Source organism: Aquarana catesbeiana, linkage group LG01 (genome assembly GCF_042186555.1).
Source record: "Aquarana catesbeiana isolate 2022-GZ linkage group LG01, ASM4218655v1, whole genome shotgun sequence".
NCBI classification, from domain to species: Eukaryota; Metazoa; Chordata; class Amphibia; order Anura; family Ranidae; genus Aquarana; species Aquarana catesbeiana.
The window spans coordinates 822645425-822670272 of NC_133324.1; the positions used below are offsets into that span (position 1 = coordinate 822645425).

The window sequence follows — 24848 nt, forward strand, 5'->3', positions numbered from 1 at the left end:
CCTCGTACCTAATAAGTTTATCATACCAGCGTATTAATCGTGATTATCTACAGCAGGTTCCTCCTCCTCTACCCCTATTCCCCAGTCCCTGTGAGCATATTTTTGCTTTTTCTGTTTTTGTTTTCCCTCATTTAATCTCAAATGTAAAAATCTTTGATATCTCTATCTCACCAAATTTACTCCCCTCTACCCTAGCTTAAAGCCTAGTGCACAATAGTAGTTTTTTTTTTCCATTCAACCCAGTAGAGATGAGCAAAAAAAAAAACAAAAAACTGACAGCTCTGGGGGGGCCGCTGTACTAACTATGCAATGTTAGCATGTACCGGGATCTCCCCTGCTGTGCTATTGTGTTCTGACAGGGGGACAGGCCCTACCCCCCCCACAACACTTCGGTCAGCGCTATTGGCTAAGAGCGCTGATCGGGAGCCGATCGACAGACCTTTTATGGTCATGCCCCATTGACAGAAGGCCGGCTTATGTCAGACCAGCTGCAGTACACATGGGCCGGATGCGGCCCCACATTTGGTCCGTGTATACTAGGCTTTACTCTGGTTATAATTTCCATACCTGCAGGCACAAAAGGCGCTTTGTGCTCACTCTCCTTATCACTACCAAATAATTGGTTTTAGATGTCAATCTTTGTTACACTCCCAAATGAAAGGTGACAATATCATAGTGGTGCTTCTAGGTATAAGTACCTTATTATATCTATTACAGAGATGTAGCTTCATTGAGAGGTGGTCTATGAATGTGGGACTGAAGCCAAATGTATGTACTGTTAACTTGTTCCTGACTTTTCCTTAAAATTTCAGTAAATATGAGATTAAATCTTATGTTTTCATCAACCAGAAAGGGCGTGTCAAGATAAATAATTATTAGCTTCCACTGTTGACTTCTTCTGAAAATGCAGACTATCCAACTGTCAGGCCAATCCAATAGCTTGGTTACTATGAGCTACCGCCCCAAAACAAGTATGCAATTCTAAATTAAATGAATTATTGTTTTTGGTTAGTGAATTACAAAGTACTGATTTACTGATCCAACATGACAGCTGAACAAACAGAATTTATCAACTTTCATTGATTAATGGAAGCGATTTCTCTCGGAATAGGTTCCTTCAACCAAATAAATATTCACCAACACCAGTAAATCTTCCTTATAGTTTTAAAAAGATGAGCTTACCATCATAAACATATCTATAATACATAGGAGAAGCCTGCTAAACTGCTGATCACAATCTACTGCATCATGGTCGGGCATTGTAGATAATAGGTGTGCAAAAATCACTGAACCTTTCTGCCTCTGTGCACCAACTTCTAAATTAATTAAATGCACCCGAAATCTTTAGAAGTTGTGTAACCCATTTCAGCATTGCAGTAGGTCATTTAACGAGTTCCCACTGTCTGATGCAGATTGCATAACCAGTCTACATATGAAACTGTTTTTTTTTTTTTTTTTTTTTATAAAATCTTCTTAAATGCCTACACACAATTAGGATAACATACATAATGCAGGCTGCAACTAGAACATACAGTAGGTGACTGCAATATTGTGTCAATCTCGCCGCATTTATCGGATTGAGGGCATGCGGCCTGGTACGGTTCAGGGGGGGGGGGGGGGGGGGGGGGGGTTGGGGAGGTTTTTTCATTTAAAATGTGGCACGGCGTTCCCCCTCATGATTCATACCAGACAGCTGTCAGCACTGCCTGTCGCTCATCGCGAAAGGTAAAAAAAAAAAAAAAAAGTTTTCCTTTCCCGATCAGCGAGCCAGCGCAACATGCACAGTACCCTGTTGCCGAGAACCGGTGCGATAGGATCGCGCTGGAAACACAATCTCGCTGTCAGGTACTGTACAAGTCCAAGGAGTCAGGCAGGATGTGCTTCTAGTTTGTTAGGGGCTTTTTGAACAGTTTTTAGTTAAAGGAGTTGTAAAGGCAGAAGGTTGTTTTCTTTTATCTTAAAGCATTCTATGCATTAAGATAAAATACCTTCTGTGTGTAGCAGCCCCCCAGCAGCCCCCAATTACCTACCTGAGCTCCTCTCTCCAGCATTGTCCACGATCCCCTCAGCCATCCAGTACACTCCTCCTGATTGGCTGAGACAGAGCAGCAGCACTACTGGCTCCTGCGGATGTCAAGGTCAGTCAGCCAATCAGGGGTGAGAGGGAGCGGGGCTCAGTTTCTGAATGGATATATAGAGCTCTGACTCGGCTTGGGTGACAACCTATAGCAAGCTGCTGGCTGAGGGGCAGTCAAAGGAGGGAGGGGCCAGGAGCAGCAAAGAGGGACCAGAGAAGAGGAGGATCCAGGCTGCTCTGTGCAAAACCAACTGTATGTTTATTATTTAAAAAAATAAACAAGCCTTTACAATCACTTTAATGTAAGTACACAGATGGCTGCTACACTGGCCCAATCTGTTTCTTCTTTCCTTTTCATGTTCACACAGTTGCCATTAAGCAGAATGATATACTATCTACTCATCAAATAAAAAATACGCAAAGAAAATAGGAACATAGAACTAAATGTTGGCACACTATATAATCATTAAAATACTTGCCTGGTGGTGGCACTGTAATCGGTATTCCTAGAAAAAGAAGGTACATCTTAGTTTTTATGAACTCATGTAAAAACAACATTTTTGCTAGATTGCAGCTTTAATTTAAATTTATTTCCCATGAAACTCAGCTGATGGATGATATTCAGCAACAGCGAGATAATCAAATATTATTCTTTCTACACAGGATCATAAGTGGAACACTCTGTTTCTGCTTTATACTGCAAGCAAACAAACGGTACATAGACTTAAAGTGCACCTATGCATAAAAAAATGGCATATCCTTTATGCAAATTTACAGTCTTCACATGGACATTATAGTAGCAATAGGTACATACTTACCTCTGCACCCTTAGATGCCACTGCATGTAATGTGACAAACCACGTCTGCTCTGAAGTAAATTCCCATGCAAGAAATGAGAGGTAAGCATGCTGCAATTGTGGGACAGGCTGTGCTCTCTCTCACAGAAATGCTCCTTACCTTCCCGAACTTTTGGCAAGAGATAAGTAGAAAGTCTAAGAGCCTCAGTCAGTCAGTGAGTCAGTCAATGCTTTGGGTTTTTTTTTTTTTTAAATAATGTAAGTTTGTACTCACAGTAAAATTATGTTCCTTGAATCCATTAAAGCACACAGGTAATTTTAAACCTTTGGGTTATACTGCCACCTAAAGAAGGATTAGATGCTGGTAAACATAAAATTAGTAGGCCAGCCCAGGATACTACCATGCCCAAGTTTTGTAGCAAAGTAGTACCGAAAGCATGATCATAAAGAGGGATGTTATCTGTGTTCCTCAATTTACTTTATGAAAATAATTTTTCTGCGAGCACACACACCTATTTTCTTACTGGTTCACTAAGGCACACAGGAATTCTTAAACCTTTGGAACGTTCAAAAGCAGTGAGGCTACTTTCACACTGAGGCGTGTGCGGGTGCTGGCGGTTTTAAGCCCCCGCTAGCGGCCGGGACAGAGTTAAAAGGTTTTGCAGCACTGCCCCATTGTTTTCAATGATAAGGGGTGCTTTAGGAGCAGTAAATACACCGCTCCTACAGTGCTCCAAAGGTGCGGCTTGCAGGACTTTGACTGCCCTGCAATCGCACCGCCCCAGTGTGAAAGCCCTTGGGGCTTTCACACTGGAGTGCATTGAGCGGCTCTTTCGGGGCGCTATTTTTAGCACTTTCGTGCCTGCAAAGCTTCTCAGTGTGAAAGGAGCCTTACGGAGGGGTAGGCAACACAGGAAACAAACACCTGCCTGTGGGACCTCACGGCCAAAGCTGGCATCAGATGAGGCCAGAATATTCACCTTATAAACACTCAGAGAAGGTTTGAACAAAAGACCAGATGATAACTATGCAAAACTGGGGAATGGTAGCCTGATGCTAATAAACCCAAGAAGTATTCACGGATCTTAGAGTGTGCCAATTCTGTCAAGACATACTCTAATAGGAATCAGTCTTTCTAAAAGAATAGCTGAGATATTTTTACAGCCTTCTTGCAGCCTGAACCACACTATGGCAATGAGGGGGAATGTCTATTTGATGAGCTGAAGCCAGAGAGAGGGACAGTTGAAAGGGTGGAAGGGAGGTAAAAGGGCTAAACTACATTAGGTGGGAAATAAGCTCTGGGCCTCAACACCACATTGTCTGTGCTAAACCAGAAACTATTATTTGCAGAGGTGATAGCTACAAGGAAGAGAGAGTACAGAAGTAAATGACAATATATCAAGAGCAGAGACCTGACCCTTAAATGGTGCTGAGGGCCAAATGCTTCTCCAGATCCAACTTTAGCAAGGGGAGGATTTGTCCCACAGGGAAATCTCCTAGGATGGAAGTATCTGAGACTAGCACCAGGTGACATATATGTCTTTTGTGTGTAAGGATAAACCCTGTGAGAAAAAAACTTCCTAGTTTTTAACATCACCAGAATTTCACATTTAGAGATGCCCCTGATCCGGCTTCAACAGTCATGCAGTTAAAGTAAGCCACCGTCAAGCCCATGATAAAAGTCAGTCCTTGAGACAGAAGACCTGTCAGGAAAACGATATCAAATATCATGGTGTACCGGTGGTGTGACCGGATGTCGGAGTGAGCGGAGGTGCGTGAGGTCTCTCCCTGCTCTATCCCCCCGTGGCCATCCGAGTCAGTCTAGCGGCATTAACCTAGTTTGGTGCGCCTTGTTTTTTTTTTTTTTTTTGTAAGAAGCAATACCTGCATGCCCGTTTGGTCCTTCCTGTGTGAGGATCGTGTGAGCGAAGGCACCGACATTCGGACTGCAGGAAGTACGAAGGAGGACGACGTTGGCGGCTTCCTTCGGTACGGTGAGGAGGAGCTTGCGCTGCCCGCTGAGCTTGAGCAGTTGGCCGGGTAACGACTCGAGTTCCCGCGAGAGATAGTGGGACAAGCAGTGCTTGACATACACAACGAGGGTGGCTGCCTGAAGGGACTCTGTACCGCCCATCCGGCTTAGCAGCACTCAGAGGCACTACGAGCTCAGCAGATACAAAAGCGGAGTCCTATAACTATCACCTGCTCCCCTTAGTGTAGTGTGGGGGAGCTTGAGTGGCCCGAACTGTTGCGCCACAGCGGCCCGTACCGCCGTAGGAGAGAGGGACATTGTAACCACTTGGTGTGTACTGAGTGGTGAGGCTTGATAGTGCGCCCCTGCACAGCCTGGTAGACCCAGGAGTACTGAGGTACTGACGGACGGAGGCTGGGAGTTAGCGCTAACAACTCATATAAGCAGACGCTATCAGGACCTTGAAGGAGTGGAAAAGCATTGTAGTCTCGCAATCTGGGTGGGCTATATACCCCTTCATACACCCCATACTCCTATACAACTGGCCATGACTAGGAAAAAGGGAGAAGATCAGCAACAGCAGGAGAATTCCAGCTCTCAAGCTACTCGCTCATCTAAGGAGAAGGGGAACCAGGCAGCAGCAGCAGCCAAGCTGGAGAGGTATGCACACACTTCTACATCTTCACCAACTAAAGGCATTCAGCAACTACAAGAGAAATCTCAGGTGGGAGGCCCTGGGAACAGAAAAAGCTTAGGCAAAGCGTCGGTGGCACCGCCTGCTACTACAAAAACTGAGTAAAAAAAGCCCTGGGGGGGACCCCTGGGAAACATGACTGAAATTGTCTCTGATTTAAATACACCAATGGAAGCTGAGCCTACATTGAAAGATATATTATGTGCAGTCAACTTTTGTAAGGGTTCATTGAGTAACTTGTGCGAACAGTTAAGAGGGTTAAAGGAAGAGCTATTTTTAAGGAGCCAAGATCTGCAAAGAACTATTGTGAGAACAACCAACCTGGAGGAGAGGTTAAGTCAGGTAGAGGATGACCTAAACCCAACGAAGCAAGAGTTCAAAGCAATGCAAGTACAGATGGGCCTATATAAAGCTAAAATGGATGAAATAGAAAATAGGTCACGCAGGAACAACGTGAGGGCGGTGGGCTTCCCGGAGCAGTGAGAGGGCTCCCACCCTGCGGAGTTCCTGGAAAAATGGCTTAAGGGAACATTTGGAATGGAAATCTTCTTGCATCTTTTTGCGATTGAAAGAGCCCATAGAGTGCCGTCTAGAGCCCCGCCATCAGGGTGTTACCCTAGGCTAATAATTATAAAAATGCTCAACTACAAGGACAAGGTGACACTGATGCAAAAGGCTAGAGAGCTAGGGGACATTTTTTATAATGGAGTTAGAATCTCATTGTACACGGATTACTCTCCAGACTTACAGAAGCACAGGGCGTAATTCATGGACATTAAAACGCAGCTTACGGAACTATAAAATCGCATACGCATTATTGTACCCAGCACGTTTACGTATTACCGCCTTGGGGGCAACCGATTTTTTTGATTCGGTCGCAGGGGCAACAAAGTGGCTCGAAGACAATAAAAAGGACTTGTAGAGTTATGGACTGCAGCTATTGAATAATTTAAGTTAATATTGAAATTTTTCACAGATTTTGGGATGTTTCTTCAAAAAAGGAAATTAAAGAGAGGATGGCACGGGGGGGGGGGGTGGGGGGGGGGGGGCGGATGGGTTTGGCAGGTGAAAGTCACTGATGAAAGATGAGGGATCACCAGTTAAGAATGTTTTTTTTTTTTTGTGTAATTTTTTTGAACTGGGTTATAGGAGGGGGGGAGGGGATTGATGGTGAAAAGTAAGGAAATTGGAACACATTTAAGTAGGGATAAGGAGTTGTGGTTTGGAGGGAGGAAATGGTCACAAGTAATGTCCCTAGGGCTAGCCTAGTCAGGCAGGAGGGGGAAAGAGGGGGGGGGGTCACGAATGAATCAGCAGGGTAGGGTGGCAAATAATATAAAGGGGGGGGGAGGGTAATAGGGAGATGCAGGGTAAGATTATATGACACACATACAAAGGGGGAGGGGGCAGATAAGAACAGAGCACACATTCACATTTAACAAGAAGCAGCACAGAGAGAGAAGGTAGAATGGGAACTGGTTATAAGGATTTTCTGTTTCCCGTTTTTGTTGTCTTTTCTTTTGACACAATTATGATGATGATTGCAATTTTGGGAGACACAATCACACAAGCGAATGGCCCCTCATTTCGTTTATTGGTTGTTTCTATTTTTTTTTCTTTCTTTTTTTTCTAGATGCTGCCTAAAACTCTAAATATAGGCTCTTGGAACATTAGGGGCATGGGTGATCCTGTCAAAAAAGCGACTGTGTTCTCAGTGTTGGAGACCCACGGTGTTGAACTGATATGCCTGCAGGAAACCCACCTCACTAACGACACCAAATTACAAATCCGGAGTAGTAAATTTCAAGAAGGCATCATTCAGTCTACTCCTCCTATTCTAGGGGGGTGAGTATACTGGTAAAGAGAGGGGTGCTATTTTCCTGCAGGGATGTCAGAATAGACACACTGGGGTGCTATGTTTTTTTGAGTTGCCTAAAAGAAAACAAACCATTTGTGATAGCAAATGTTTATATCCCCCCTCCGTTCAAAACTGAGATTTTGCTTGATTTAAAAGAGTTCGTGGAGGACAAGGCAGATACCCCGATCATAGTGGTGGGGGATTTTAATGCGGTGCTTAATAATAGCTTGGACAGGTTTCCACCAGTGACCCGAACAAAAAAAAGTGTCAGAGGGGCGCCTAGGCCAACTTCTTGAGGAGATTGGATGGAGCAATTTTTGGAGATGCCACAATCCAAATATCCGGCAGTATTCTTGCTATTCAGGGTCATATTCTACACTATCACGTATAGATATGGTAACAGTGAACCATCGCGACTAATAAAAAAAATAGAGTATTGGCCAAGAGGGATATCAGACCATTCGCCTTTGACTCTAACTGTAAACTTAAACGATAGACGCAACCAGAAAGTGTGGACAATAAATCCACTATGGTTAGAGCTGATAGGTAGCCCAGAAGAAATAATTCTTAGATTAAAAGAGTTTGTAGAACTTAATACAGGCACAGCGTCAGTGGGGGTGTGTGGGACACCCTAAAAGCATACCTCGGGGGTCTACTATTTCAGCAGGTGGTAAAAATAAAAGAAAAAAAGTCAAGGGAATAGGAGGAACAGGTCAGAAAAGAGGCGATAGAATCAGAAGGACAGTACGTGATAGATCCAACCCCAGAGAAACAAGAGATGTGGCTTAAGAAACAGCAAGAGTACAAAGCGGCAATTATTAGAAAAACTGAAAATAAGAGGCTTTTTCAGAGACAAAATTACTTTGGAGAAGGGGAAAAAAATGGGCCGGATGCTGGCACTTTTAGCCAAGTCCAATACTTCCTCTTCAACTATCCCGTCAATTAGGATTCCAACCGGAGAGATCTCATCTGAACCTGCTGTGATTATGGAGACTTTCTCTGAATTTTACAAGGACTTGTATAAATCACATCAGGGTTCAGATCAGTGTGATATGGATAGGTTCCTGGAGGGTGTTGAATTACCTGTTCTCTCGGAGAAGGATAGGAGTGAGATGGAGTCCCCATTGGCTTTGGAAGAGTTGCAAAAAGCAATTGCGGAGATGTCCAATCAGAAATCCCCGGGCCCAGATGGGTTACCATTGGAGACCTATAAACACTATGGCGAGGTGCTGCTCCCAGAGCTTCTAAAAGTACTGGAGTGGGCGGTTGAGGGGGGAGGGCTGCCCTCTTCAATGATGGAGGCTAATATCGTAGTGATACAGAAAGAAGGGAAAGACCAACTTGAAGTATCCTCTTATAGGCCGATATCATTATTGTGCTCTGATGCTAAGATTTCGCAAGAGCGCTGGCAACTAGGTTAAATAAATATATTTCAAAACTCATGCACTTGTATCAGTCAGGGTTTATTCCCAATCGGTTCACCAGCATAAAATATTAGAAGGGTATACATGAACCTCCAGGTACCAACAGAAAACATGGGTTCCAGGGCTATCTTGTCCTTGGATACGGCCAAGGCTTTTGATAACCTTGAGTGGGAGTACCTCTGGTGGGTATTGGAAAGGTTTGGATTTGGCCCTGCATTTATTGGATGGCTGAAAATATTATATAATCACTTAAGCGCTAGGCTAAAAATAAATAATGGATACTCAGAACATTTCTCGCTCGAGAGAGGGACAAGACAGGGGTGTCCTTTGTCCCCCCTGTTCCCCTGATCCGACGATGAGTGCCCTAGATGCCGGGAAACAGGGGACTCAATACATATGATGTGGAGATGCCCAAAACTGGTCAGATACTGGTCTGAGATTCTGCAAATAATTAGCACCACGTTTAGGGTTAAACTAGAGCTTGAACCCAAAACATGTATTTTGGGCTACATTGATAGAGAACTAGGGGATAGAAGCGCTGCAATAGCCACCGCAAGATGTTTGTACCAAGCAAGAAAATTAATTGCACAATCCTGGCAATCAAAAACACCCCCGACCCCGGAAGAATGGGTTAGGACTATCAACTCCTTAGTATGGAAGGAAAAAACAAATTACACCAGGATGGGTAATTACAGTAAGTTCTTTAAGATATGGAATCCATGGGTACAAGAGACGGCATGCCCCCTGCTAGTGCCGTATTAGAGTCCTGCTAGTGCCGTATTAGAGTCCACTTGCAATAATAGCCTTAAGCATGGGAGGCGATACGGAAAACGCAGTTCCCGGAAGAGAAGTAACGTGAGAGCAAAGAGAAAGGTAGTAAGCAAGGAACATCGTGTGTACCGAAACGGGTTACTTCTAAAAGGATGGGCTGCGGGCGGGGGAGGGAAGGGAATATACGATAGAAAACAAGCAAGCTTGCTAAGAGTAATATTTTGTACTGTTGCAAATTATTTAATAAAAATTATAAAAAAAAAAAATATATCATGGTGTACCGATTCCACAGAGCCACCAGAGGACCCAGTGCTTCCACTAGTGGCTCCCTGTACCTGGAGACAAACTAACTTGTTGAACCTGAAAGCCAGGAGATTCATATGTGGCCCCATGTGAGACACAGGTCTTGGAGCATCTCTGGGTGTAGGGACCACTCCCTGCACTGGCTGCCTACTGAGAAAGCCTGCTTGGCAATGATCTACACAAGGTATGTAAACGGCAGACAAGGTTTAAACACAAAGTACTACCCAGGACAGAATCTGCTCTACCTCTCTTGGTGTGGCAAGATTTTTAGTTTCTCCCTGATGGCTGTAGTATACCACTGCCGAGAGCATGGTTTATCTAAACCAGGATAGGGTGAACCTCCAGCAGTATATTCAAAATACTTCAAGCATAGCTAAATTGTTCAATACTCTAGAATGTTGATCAGTAAAAGAGATTGCTCTGATTTCCAAGTCCCCAGGACTCATCCTCAACCCAATAGACTTCCAACCATTGTAAGCACCTTCCAAAAAGATGGGAAAGAATGATTTTCCCAATTCAAGAGCTGTATTCAGAAGCCACTAGTCCAAGTATAACCTGGTCCTCGAAATCAAATTAATCAGTCTGTCCAGGGATTGAACTGACTTGTCCCAATACAGAATACTGCTTAAGCCAGCACCTTGGTGAACACCCAAGGTACAGAATACAAGCAGAATGGAAGGGCCACAAAGTGCAGGGGACCCAAAAGCAAAGGAAATGCTGGGACACTGCAAATATGGGATATGTAGGCAAAAAAGTCAGGAAGTCTCCCCAGTGAAGGGAGGGTACGGATCTCATGCAGAATTTCTGAGCTCAAATGAAAATATTCAGTGCTTTGAATTCCAAAGTGGGGAAACAAGATTGTAGCCCCTGGGAACCCCCTGCCACAGCCAAGCATTTGCAATGCAAGCTTTCAAAGGGGCTAACAGACTCCGACCCCCCCCCCCCCCCTCCAACTCCTACTTTTTGAAAGTGGGGCACACCTTCTTGCCAAGGAAAATATGTCTGAGGGTTGTGCATCCTTCACCAGAAAGGTGGTCACTTTATTGGAAGCAAGATACTGACGGACCAAAGTGGTATCCATTTTTGACAAATGGATACAAGCTGCAAACAGAGGAACTTCGGAAATTGAAGAAAAATGCTTGCAGTCTTAAGAGCAGAGCTTAAAAAAACCCTCCTAGAACACTAGCAAAAAACTGGGGCCCGATAGTAATATGGAGTTGGCTATCCTAGGCAGACCTACAATTTTTTTTTGCCAGCGTACAATCCTTCTGTAGATGGCAGTATAACCCGAAGATTTAAGAGTTCCCTTAAAGACACAAAGCAATAAATGCAATTTATGGCATGCTTTTTTGTAGCTCTCCTACACCAAACCATAGTGATTGCGCAAAAAAAAAAACAAAAAAACAAAAAAAAAAAAAAAAAAAAAAAACACACAACTAAATCCAAGCAGACCAATCCAAGAATGATAGCCCAGAGATGTTTGGTGGAATGTACAGATGTAGATTCCTCAACAGCAGCCTAAAGTCAATTCAATTTTGATTTTTTTTTTCTTTTAATAGTGATCATGTCAGAAAGCCCCCCCCCCCCCCCCCCCCCCTCATTTCTTGAACATGGAACCGCAAGGTTAAATGAGCTTTAAGGGGCATATTTATAAAGTAATGAACCCGACATTCACAGAAACAATTTCACTGAATGTAAATCTTCCTGGAGCAGGTGTTTTAAATGACAGCAACTGATTTACCACAGAGACTATCTTTTCAGTATCTTTTGGACCAGGAAGGATTAGGAGACTTTTTCAGGTTTTTAGCAATACCCAAGGCTCTGTTAAAGAGATTTAACCTCACTTTCTGTCCTCCTTTCTTGACCTATACTTTAGGAACCAACCAAGCCCGTAAAACCTGTGCCAACTGTACATCCGAGGGGTGAAAAAAAAATGCAACAAAAATACAGGCACAATTCCCCATATTGTATGCCTTTAAAAATGCTTCAAATAGACAAAAATAACTTTTTACCCTGCCAGAACACCAGTGGGCTCCCAACTTCCTATGCACTGTAAGTCGCCTATGCTGCACTGAAATCCCAAGCAAGGATATAAGCTGGCTTGCAATACTGATTGAGATTTCAGTGCAGCAGAAGCACTGCATTGTCAGCTTCAACAAGAAGTTAAGAGCACAATGTATTTTTTGCACATGAAGAGGTATTGTTCTGTACTTGCTGCCTTTTTAAATAAACAAATGTGTATGCACTGCGAAGATGTAATATATATATTTTTTGTTCCCCACAAACGTGATCTGCTGACTGCCATCAGCCATCATTGTTTGATCATTGCTTCAAAATTGGATGAACCAACTGGCTACTCTGTATAACTGTTTTGACATTACATACTGGATGAGTTGTTGAGGTTCCTACTAGTTATGTTATTATATATCATTATGATAGGTGCGCTTTAACTACTACTAATGAAATATGGACCGTTGTTAGCCTTCATAAAAAAAACAGCAGAATTCAGAGGGATATCCAATTTCCAGTGTTTGCTCATGCACATGCCAAAAATAACACATTCTGAATCAATATAAAAGATCAGGTTAGATTAGGAATTCTGTAAAAATCTAAATATTAACATCTTCCAAGCAGCATGAGTTTACCAGACTTTTGAGTCACTTTTCTATGATTTTAAACAAATATTTGAAGAACTCCATAGCCCACGTCACTTGTAAATTGATGTCCCCAAGAAAGAGCAGAAATGTACCCCACACCGTTCAGAAACTCTACAAACTATGTAGGTCCTTGAATTAAAGAAGTCTGGCAATAAGGGAAATTATCAGAAGCACAGATACCATTACGGCTAAATATTCAGTTTGACAAATTTCCATCAAACTAAACTGAGGTTGCTTAATATGCAAACCCCAAAAGTTATAAAAACAAGCCAGGAAACCAGCAAACCTAAAGTATATGCTAGGTTCATAAACCGCAAAAAAAAAAAAAAAAAAAAAACAACCTTTGCAGTTACATAAAAAATATTTATATAAAAAGCCAGTTTTTACCAAAACAAATGAGATTTTGGTTAAAGAATTTGAACTACACACACTACCACCCTTATCTAGTATTTGTGACAATGGCACTGTAGACTAGCGTTTCTCAACTCCAGTCCTCAAGGCACCCCAACAGGTCACGTTTTCAGTAGAGGTCGACCGATATGGGTTTTTCTCTGGCCGATGCCGATATTTAGAAATCTCGGAGGCCGATGGCTGATATGTGATGCCGACTTTTTTGGGCCGATATAGTGGGCCGATATAGTAGGCCGATTTTTTTTTTTTTTTCCCTTTATCTCATAAAATTTAACATTTAGACCCCTTTCAAACTGGGGCGTTTTTCAGGTGCTTTTGGGCTAAAAATAGCGCCTGTAAAACGGCTCCCCTGCAGTCTCAGTGTGAAAGCCCGAGTACACTGAGGTGATGCGCTGGCAGGATGTTAAAAAAAAAGTCCTGCAAGCAGCATCTTTGGAGCGGTGTATACCGCTGCTTCACCACTCCTGCCCATTAAAATGAATGCGCACCGCTGCCAAAGTGCCTGCAAAGTGTTTCGGCAGCGGCGCTTCAGGGGCGCATTTAACCCCTTCCTCGGCTACTAGCTGGGTTATAAGCTCCCCGCTAGCAGCCGAATAGCGCCGCTAAAATGACGGTAAAGCGCCGCTAAAACTAGCAGTGTTTTAACGTCAACGCATGCCCGCTGCAGTGTGAAAGCAACCTAAAGTGATACAGAAAATTTTTTACATTTAAACATTTATTAAACAAAACAAACCTCCAATCAGTTCACTTGTATGTAGAATTTAGATAAAAAAAAAATATATAAAAAAAAACTATATCTTAAAAATAAATACACAAAAACAGGTAACCAAATCTTTTGGACGAAAAAAAATGGGCTAACTTTACTGCTTAGTTTTTTTAAAATTTATTAGTGTATTTTTTTTCTTTTAAAAATTGCGTTTGAAAGACCGCTGCGCAAATACCGTGTGACACAAAATATTGCAACAACCGCTATTTTATTCCCTAGGGTCTCTGCTAAAAAAAAAAAATAATATATATATATATATATATATGTATGTATGTATATGTGTATGTATGTATATGTGTATGTATGTATATGTGTATATATATATATATATATATATATATATATATATATATATATATATATATATATATATATATATATATATATATATATATATATAAAAATATATAATGTTTGGGGGTTCTAAGTGATTTTCTAGCAGAAAATACAGGATTTTTACTTGTAAGCAACAAATGTCAGAAAAGATTTAGTCTTTAAATGGTTAAACTGAGAGCTTCTACACACAGAGCTCAGTTCATTCATAAGTGTAAACATTGTATCAATTCAGGTTCTTTTTATCAGATTTGGCAGGCTGCCCAGAGGAGGGAGAGAAGTGCTTCACAGAAGAATACAGGCAACTTGTATTGACTTCAGAAGTCATTTGCAAGTCGCGCTGAGTTATATCGGCCTTTTTTATCAGCACAATCGGCCGATGCCGATTAAGAAAAAAACACCAAATATCGGCCAATATATCGGCCGGCCGATATATCGGTCGACCTCTAGTTTTCAGGCTTGCCATTATTTTGCACAGGTGATTTGATCAGTTTCACTGCCTTAGTAATTACCACAGCCATTTCATCTGAGGGAAATCATAAAAACATGATCTGTTGGGGCGCCTTGAGGACTGGAGTTGAGAAACACTGCTGTAGACAACCCACCTCTTCTCCAATATGGCTGATAAAGTCACTGAAAGCTTCACATGACATGGTATATCAAGTCCTGCAAAGTTTACATGCTGTTGCTTTTTGTTGGCATAATTTTCTACTTTTTTTTTTTTATTATACAGATTATATTTTGTGCCAGTACTGTTTTTAGACACATTCACTATAAGCAAAAACAAATATGCCATGTATAAGCTGGCCCACTCACTGGATACCAACTAGAATGTGTCTTATTAGATGTTCACAAACCAAGCAAAATCATGAGTTATCAACGTTCCTGTTGCATACTACACACAGTCACATTAAGACCCGGTTCACACAGGGGCGACTTAGCCGCCTGACAAGTCGCGTTCTGTTCTGTACAATGGAACCGTTCCAACGGTTCTATACAAAAGTCATTTTGCAATTCGCCACTGAAGTCATGTGCAGGTCGCCTCTGTGAGTCGCGCTGCAAGTTGTGCTGCCCCTGTGTGAACCGGCTCTTACAGTGTCTTGAAAAAGTATTCATACCCCTTGAAATTTTCCACATTTTGTCACGTTACAACTAAAAAAACATAAAATGTATTTTATGAAATTTACCAACACAAAGTGGCGCATAATTGTGAAGTGGAAGGAAAATGATTAATGGTTTTCAAAATTTTTTACAAATAAATTTGTGAAAAAAGTGTGGTGTACATTTGTATTCAGCCCCCCTGAGTCAATACTTTGTAGAACCACCTATCACTGCAATTACAGCTCAAGTATTTTTGGGTATGTCTCTACCAGCTTCGCACATATTGAATGTAAAATTTTTGCCCATTCTTCTTTGCAAAATAGCTCAAGCTCTGTCAGATTGAATGGAGAGCATCTGAACAGCAATTTTCAAGTCTTGCCAAAGATTCTTGATTGGATTTAGGTCTGGACTTTGACTGGGCCTTTCTAACACATGCATATGCTTCTATTCAAACCATTCCATTGTAGCCCTGGCTGTATGTTTAGAGTCGTTGTCCTGCTGGAAGGTGACCCTTCACCCCAGTCTCATGTCTTTTGCAGGTTTTTGATAAGGGAGGAATAAACCTCTGAAACGCACTGGACCGCCCTCAGCATTATCCCTCAGTTCACACAAACACAAAGGGGTTGCCGCGAGGTAGACTGTGCTTGTGCAGGACACTGATGAATTCCAGGCAGAAAAACTGCCATGATCTAATCTCCCCAATGCCAGCTAGAGGCATAGGACAGGCTCAGCCTTGCAGTTCCTTCATTCATCACACTGCGTATAATCCTGTGCTGTTTTTTCATCTGCCATCTATGCTCATCAAGATTTTAACATGATCTTGCACTGCCATTTCTTTGTTGTTTAAACTCCTTTGATCTTCCAGGGTCTTTATCTGGCAAGCTGCAGAACCCTTGTATGTTGGAATGAACATTTGTCCTCACTATGCTGATAGCATAGACTGCTGTCTGTTGGGCTGGACCTTGTAGTGCGCTTTACTGGTGTTTGTTTTTTTTAATCTATTTACTAATTAGGTGACTTATGAAGGCAAGTAGTTCCACTAGATTTTCAGTTAGGGGTATCATAGTAAAGGGGGCTGAATACAAATGCACGCCACACTTTTCAGATGATATTTGGAAAACCATTTATCATTTTCCTTTCCCTTCAGAATAATGTGCCACTTTGTGTTGGTCACATAAAATACCTACAAAATACATTTACGTTTTTAGTTGTAACATGACAAAATGTGGAAAATGTCAAGGGGTGTGAATACTTTTTCAAGGCACTGTACACTTTTGAAACCTTCACCGACTGTGGAATATCTGCGCAAGCAACAATTAGACCATCAAAGTCACAATTGTGATACACAAGCATTATTCATTTCATCCTTTTGTCCTAACGAAGAAATCTCACCAGAAGATAAAAAGGTTTGCTAAATCTAGTGCAAGAGCTGGTGTGGGTTGTTGTGGGCTTGTAGTTTTTGTAAGTGACCAAGTTGCTCTCCAGAGTGGTTATTCACAGCACAAGCTGCCGACAGTTACAACAAGCCTCAGTGAACTGCCCCCACCCCACTTTCTTTTTACTAATGGTCTGCAGCCGCTGCCTACCTTTATCAAGTTATAGGTCATCCAGTCTTCAGTTTATTAGTACCCCCCTATAAGTGGTTTTGGGGGCCCCTGTTGGTTTAAGCCATTTGATAGGGACTTTGGTGAGCAGTTTTCCTTCCCTCTGGTGCATATATTAATAATCATATTACTGTTTGAAGGTCAGTGTCTGACTAACTAGTATTTGCTTTGTTTCTCCTTATCCTCCTTTCCTCTTCCCTTTATTCCCCCTGCTCCCCCTCCCCTCTTAATTCCCTTTCCCCACCTTTTTACTCCTTCCCCCTCTCCTTTTTCACCTCTATCCCACCCCTCTCCTCCCCTTTCAAACCTTTACCCGTCTTTCTCCCCCCCCCCTCCCTTTAACCCTCAGCCGCCCCCCCGACCCCTCTTCTCTCCCCGTGTCTGTCCACCTTCGCCTCCCCCTTTTCCCGCGTCCCACTTTTTTCCCTCCTCGTTCCTTACTTCTTTTTTCGTTTGGTACCCCTTATTTTTTCTTTTCATCTTTTTTGTCCACATTCTGGGGTATGTTTGGGCATCCATTTTGCCCCCCTACCCCTGTGCTGGGGGAAGTTGCGGCATCCTCACCTGAGATCCTCCTCTGGGCGCATGTCCCTGTCCGTAAGTGGAATCCTGACCAACCCAATATGTTTAATACCTCCACCTCATTATCTTGTTTTCTGTGTGATGTTATAAATATGCTGTTGTGTTTTATTATAGACAGTTTCTTGGCTTATTTTTCTAACTGAAGAAGTGTTGCAGGCCGCAAAACATGTAGAGGAATGAACACATACCGTACTCCCATACTTTAATCGACTTACTCAACCAGTGTGGTCAATGATCCATCTGGAGAACTATGTGCGACCTGATATAAGCTACAACTTTTTAAACAGTCATTCTTTTTAATATTTTTTTCTTCTATGATCAATACTTTTAACTTGTGTAACAATAAATGTTCTATTTTTTAAACTCAACTGAATTGTTGCTCCTTGGGTATGGAAATAGTTCAGAATACCTGGAGTCTTTGTGCTCCCATGTTCCTCTATAATCAATATCGGAATGATGGTACCCCCCCCGTTATTTATTCATTTACTTGAGGCACATTAATGAACTGTGCTCTCCTCAAATCCTGAGTAGCAGGTGTTTTGGTCTGTAATCAACATTTATCTTTGCAGATAAAAAAAACAAAACAACACTACAGATGCGGCACTGGGCTTTACTATTAAATGGCAGAGCTGTATATTTTGGCAGCTTTCAAAAGGTGGAGGAAGCTAGGATTGTACTAGCTGTATGCACACTGCAGGGCAAAGGCTCATTGCTGGCTGTAACTCCTCCATCGGAATGCCCATAATTTGGGCTTCAGCCTGGGGTGGAGCTACAGACTGCACAGACAGTAATAATATCAATTTAAAAACGCCTTCACAGATCTGAATTGGCCCAAGAGTGATATGAACTCAGTAACCTGGGGGTTTTAACAAGCATTTTCATCTGCTGTTGAGAGTATATAAAAATATATAAATATATTGTACTGGTTAGTATCTTCAAGTTATTACAAACCGTAAATTCTGTCCAGATAGACACTATATTTACACAGAGAGGCCCAAAAATAACTCAAAAGGAAATGACCATTCAATGATATCCAAACTAAACATTTGATGTAGGCCTCAAACAATACTTTTATGGGCAATGAGGAATTAAAGCTTAGAAAGTGGCAGCTAGTGTCTAGCAAGATTTCTTTATACTTTAGTAAAAAAGCTTGTCAATGAAGTAGAAATTTAGACTGCTTCCACTACATAAAAGCACAAAATATGCTAGCAACCTGGCAGGCGCAAATATGAAAGGTTATCATGCATTTTCAGAACCGACTATTATGTCATTCAAAAACAGAAATAATAATGTATGTAAGCAAATAACACCTTATTTTAAAGCACAAGTAAAAACCAATAGCCTGCATTGTACTGTCAACACATATATATGGAAAAATACATTGGAAAATAAAAAAAATGACTTAGCAGGTAAACTAATGATACTTGGAATCTTGATTCATTTGGCTTACACAACACACACAGTCAAGTCAACAAACACAATCACTATGCAACACCCTCATCTGTATGATCGACAGCCATTTATATTCCCATGTCAAATCAAGATAACTATATATTCATTAGTATTAGCAAAATCCACTATACCATATCTAGATGGTTTTTGCATGGAGAAAGATAACTGCAATCCAGATCCTAGAAGAAGGGGAAATAACGGCATGATTTACATAGTCACTTGGTACCCATCATTACATAATTACTGGCAAGATAACACTGATGGCTGCAAGTAGCCTGGAAAAAAAAAAAAAAAAAAAAAAGCACATTCCAGAGATTGAGGCAAGAATCGGTTACTGAGATGCTCAGTAGATGCTCTGATAATATGCAAAGTTCATTTATTAAAATACCATTAAATTCTTGCACAGATGCCACATCTGCATCCATTTTTAAAACAATCACACAATTAGAGAGGCAACGTAGCCTGGGAAATGTTTTCTGCGATTTATGCTTTAATCTGAGCAATGCTCAACACAACCACACATTACAAAGCTAGACATGTTTCTGCCAGCACAGCAAAATGCATACACTGTTTATACTACTCATATTAAAAAAGCCCAGATGTTAGAGGCTTGGGGGACCCAGAAACAGCTGCATGGCAAGGAAGGTGTTAAACTGAAACCCTAGGTCACCTTGCTGGCATGAATCAAGGAGAGTTTCTCTTGCAATGAGCTTCAGAAGGAAGAAAATACAGTCAATGATGAGGACTTCAAAGCAGCTTCTGCTTTCCAAAGAACTTCCACAGGATGTTTTATATTTGCAATTCTTGATTTTTGGCAAAGTTTTCTAGCTAATATGAGGTACAACTGTGCCTTCCTCCCCCCAACTGAACAGGGGAGGTATGGCACAGTACTATTTTTGCAACAGCTTTGAAGATAAAGCCATGGTTGAGGCACAAATAAAACAGGGCCCACGGGGAGCCAAAGCCTCAGGCCTGCATGGTTTGCTACAGATGTACAGCAGTACTGTACTGATTTATATGCATAGTAGAATGTCAGAAACCTGCTCTTACTCTTACATGGGGGTCTGTAGATCATAAGGTGCTGACACAAATAGGAACCTGAAGAAGTTTCTTCTGAACGTAATCATGTTTCAGAAGAATCAAAAGGATGAAACTGCTACACAGCAAAATTTAAATTGGATATTTAACAGAAATATGGCAACCAGTGATATCTGCTGCACAGGTTAATGAAGATAAGAATCCAAGATGTGCTAGTCAATATGAGCCTCTTGTTCTTTAGTTATTATATTGTATCTGTTAATAATCAAATACAGTGGAATAAAAAAAAAGTCCACACACCCCTGTTGCAATGTCAAATTTCTGTGATGTAAAAAGATGACAAAGAAATAACTTAAAAACTTTTTCCACCTTTAATGTGACCTATAAACTGTACAACTTAATTGAACAACAAACTGAAATCTTTTAGGTTGAGGGAAGTAAAAATAAAAAAAAATAATATGGCCCAGACATATGAAGAATACTAGAGATTGTTGTCTCATGTACCACACAGCCAATACTTGCCAGATATTCCTGCAGGCCTCTTGGTAGCCATCCCTGACCAGTTTTCTTCTTGTCTTTTCATCAATTTTGGAGGGACGTCTAGTTCTTGGTAATGTCACTCCTGACTGGTACCTTTTAACAATGAGATCCCTCTAAAGCTTTGGAAGCTCTCTGTGGACCATGGCTTTTGCTATAGAATGCGACTAAGAAAATGTCAGGAAAGACCTACTAGAACAGCTGAACTTTATTTGGGGTTAATAAGAGGCACTTTAAAATGATGGCAGGTGTGTACTGACTCCTATTTAACACGAGTTTGAATGTGATTGCTTAATTCTGAACACAGCTACAGCCCCAGTTATAAGAGGGTGTGCACACTTATGCAACCACATTATTTTAGTTTTTCAATTGAGTTGTACAGTTTATAGGTCACATTGAAAGGTGGAAAAAGTTCTGAAATGATTTATCTTTGTCTCATTTTTTTTACATCACAGAAACCTGACATTTTAACGGGTGTGTAGACTTTGTATATCCATTGTACCTGTTAAAATTGTTTGCCGAAAAGTAAACTTTAAATAATGGCTAGTAGCACGAAGAGAAGCTCCTGAAGGACTAGTATGAGCGATCAAGCGTTAATAATCCGGATGAATAAAAAAAAAAAAAAAATCACACTTCTACAAATGGCTAAAATTTTAAACCCAATGAATCTCGGTGCAAAAGGCATGCTTCCTGTCTGGACCAGACTAATCATTGTTTAACCCTAAAATCCCATTAATCCTGCTGGTCATCATTTGGATGATAAAACTAGAAAAAACTAATGTAACAAAAAGTTTACTCCATAGTGCAGTATCCAGGGCAAACAACATTTCGAGGTTTAACAAAATGATTTTGATTTGCTTGTTATAGGCTAAAGTACTTTATTTGTGCCTTACTGAATAAGCCTCCTTACGCCATTGGCCTGACAACTAGGAATCTCATGATATGTTTAGATTCTACAGGTAAAAAAAAATACCAGATAAATATTTGAGGGTTTGAAGTCTTACCAAAATATTTGATGAAAATATTTTACTATAAAAAGATAAAATGTCATAAAAAGAAGACTTGTGCATTAGCGGCATATTAGATGGCCTTACCTGGAGGAGGGATTAGCGGAGGGGCAGTGCTGACATTTGGGGGAGGTGGAAATAACGGAGGTGGAGGGAGATGAGTGGGAGGAGCACCAGGAGGGAAAAATGGTGGTGGCGGCTTGATGAAATTATCCACTTCTGAAGGAGACTGCTCTGTGACTACCTGTTAAAAACAAAAAAAAAAAAGTTAGAAAAAAAAAAAAAAAAAGACAAGCTATTGAAATTCAATAGAAGAGAGATTGCATGTCTTTTAGAACTAGACAAGTGAGGAAAAAAAACGTATTTAAGGTGATCGTTATTTTAAAAAAAAATAAAAACATTTGCCCAAACATATAATACTGACCAGCTCTCTGTACAATGGTTTTGCACTGAGCAGCCCCGACCCTCTACTTCTTGGGTCCCCGACTGCCACTCCCCCAACCCCATAGCAAGTCGCTTGCCATGGGGGCACTTTTGCATGCTCGCTCCAGAGCTGCCTGTGTGTCTATATGACACACAGAGCATAGCTCAGTCCCTCCCCAGCTCACTAGATGTGATTGACAACAGCAGGAACCAATGGAGGAGAGAGCGAGCAGAGAGCCTCAGCTCACATGCACATCTCTGGATCAAGATCGGGCTCAGGTAAGTATAAGGGGATAAGGGCTGCTTGCAGAAGTTTTTTTTACTTTTTTTTTAACCTAAAAAATGCATAGAACGCATTAAGTTAAAAAAACATTCTGCCTTTATTTAGAACCACCAACGTGATCCTGTCAGGGGGTCAAAAAAAAAAAAAAATAACAAAAGCATTAATCTGTGAAGAAAACAGCATCATCCTTACCTTTCCATCAGCCCATTTGTTAGAACGTCATTCTATAGCAGAGATCCCGACACAGATCCAATTCCACACTTACAAGTGTGTCTGCATATGGCCGCTACAGTTGCTCCTGACTACCATTACAACACCATTGGGTCCTATCCTGCAGTACTAGTGGTCAGCGGGAGAAACCACAGCCACCAGTGTGGTACATGCTATTCCACACAGCACCACTACAGAGTGAATTTTTAGCAAATGGGCTGACGAAACATTATTACTACATTATAGGATTTATATAGCACCAACAGTTTACGTAGCACTTTCCAGCATAAGTACAGACAGTAGAATTACAATTCAATATAGGAGGAACCAGAAGGCCCTGCTCGTTAGAGCTTACAATCTAGGGAGGGTCAAGTGATACAAATAAGAATAGCTGTGGGGGGGATGAGCTGATGGAAAAAATAAAACTACAGTTTGGTGAAGGTGGGATTGGCTTCTCTGAAAAGGATGTTTTTTAGGGATCATCTAAAAGTGGACAGAGTAGGAAATAGTCGGACAGATTGGAATGCCCTGCCCCATAGGATGGGAGAGGCTCGGGAAAAGTCCTGGGAGGCGAGCATGGAAAGAGGTGAGGAGAGCTAGAGAGAGTAGGTCGTCTTGGGAGGAAGTAAGAAAACAGTTAGGTTGGTATTTTGAGAATAGGTTAGTGATGTAGCTGGGGCAAAGTTGTGGATGGCTTTGTAAATTATTGTGAGTATCTTGAATTGAACGGTGAGCGGAAGCCAGTGGAGGGATTGGCAGAGAGGGGGGAAGTAGACACTGAGCCGATGAGCCTGGCAACAGAATTCATGATGGACTGATCGGGGGGGGTATTACACTATTTACTTTGAAAGGTTAGCCCTTGTCATTCTGTTGCTTTGAGATTTACAAAACTTTCATAAAGCAAGTCAACATTAAATGGCTGCAGTGGGGATAGGAGCGAGAAACACCAGAACTACCAGTATTCGGTGATCTAACACTTTTCCAACCAAAAAAAAAAAAGATTACTTCCCTTCAAATTATTCTGTAGCACACAAATATTAAAAGGACTACTCAACTGTATTAATATATTTTCTAAATTTTGCAAATTCATTTCACATTTAAGAAAGGAAAAAATACAAATGTTTCTTTTAAAACCATTCAACCTTAAACAAATATGAACACACTTATGTTTCACAAATTAAACATTTGCCGTTACCGTGCCAACAAAATTTGCTTTGTCATTTGAATATCAGAAACGAGAACACAAAGATCCTTTTGCTCATAATGCTGAATGTGCTGCGATCACACAAAGAAAGGAGGCCGCTTCATTTGTAAGTTATGAGCACACCATGGAAAGCCGCCAAAGGAAACACTTCCCTCAGTATCGAAATTCACAAAAGCAAGCAGTTTTCTCCCGTTTTAAGGTTAATTGAACCACACTTACAAAAGGAAATTCTCATATATCAGAGAGCACTTGCAAATGAAGAACATTACTTCCTTTTCTACGCTTTCACTGCTTTCTGTCTTCAGAATTTTTTAAACAGGTAACGGACCACTGACTGAGTAATGCATACAAATTGCAGAATAAAAACACACAATGAAAGTTTTATAGGATATGATAAGATAGCCGATTGTGAGCTTCATGTATAAAGTAGATGATTCCCATTGACTAGAAATGTTCAAATGGACTTGACTATTCCCAAGTCACATATTTCAATCCAGAAACGTTTGCTACTTTTAGATTTCAAAGAGAACCAGTCTTAGTCAGCAATACTACACAATGCCCACCATTCTGAGTTCAGCACAATTCTTCCACACTCTAAAACCTGCAGGATATGAACACATAAAAAATAAATAAAAAACACAAATGTAAAAAGGACTTTATCCAAACTGAAGCAAACCATGCTCTTAACTTACTAAAGAAGAAAAATGGACCTTTTCTGGGTTACAATTATAGTCTTTAACACCTTCCCGCCCGGCCTATTGTAAAATAACAGCCGAATGGGAGTACTGTTCTAGGAGGACGTCGTGATCTGTCACTCGCCGTGTCCACCAGACAAGGCTAATGACAGATCACTGTACCAGCCCACTGCAGGTACCATGTGACTGCTGTGGCCAATCACATGACAGTTGTACACATGAAAGGCTTTGTTACATGGCTTTTATTGTGTACTATTGTGATGAGCTCTGTGATTGGTCACAGCCAATCACAGCCCATCTGTACAATGTGATAACCTGTGGCCAATCGCAGCCTTGTAGTAAAACACTAACAGAAAAAAACAAAAAACAAAACAAACACTGAATAAGTTATTTTCATTAAAAAAAAAAAAAAAAAAAATAATGGTTGCTTAAAACTGTCAAATTCACTTGTATGAGCAACCAAAGTGTGCAGAAAAAAAAAAAAAAATCCTGAGCACTTCCTCAGAATTAGTACATTGTTGCTATATTGCTCTGGTCACTGTATGTAAAAAAAAAATAAAACAAATGTAATAAAAATTAAGTTTATTTTTTTCATTTTTTTTAAAGCATACAGTGTCCCTGATCACCACCACACCAGTCATAGAACACT

General features: G+C 41.1%; 1 protein-coding gene across 4 annotated transcripts in view; it reads right to left on the reverse strand.

Moving 5' to 3' along the window:
• Window positions 1–24848, reverse strand: part of FIP1L1 (factor interacting with PAPOLA and CPSF1) — a 133081-nt gene that overhangs the window by 69489 nt on the left and 38744 nt on the right. For 3 of the 4 annotated variants that reach the window (XM_073608446.1, XM_073608445.1, XM_073608444.1), the window contains exons 10-12: window positions 21472–21628; window positions 18934–18981; window positions 2557–2583 (exon numbers count right to left, since the gene is read on the reverse strand). In XM_073608446.1, coding sequence (XP_073464547.1) covers window positions 2557–2583; window positions 18934–18981; window positions 21472–21628 — 232 coding nt within the window. The remainder of the gene's footprint in view (window positions 1–2556; window positions 2584–18933; window positions 18982–21471; window positions 21629–24848) is intronic. The other variant, XM_073608447.1, reaches the window with a different exon arrangement.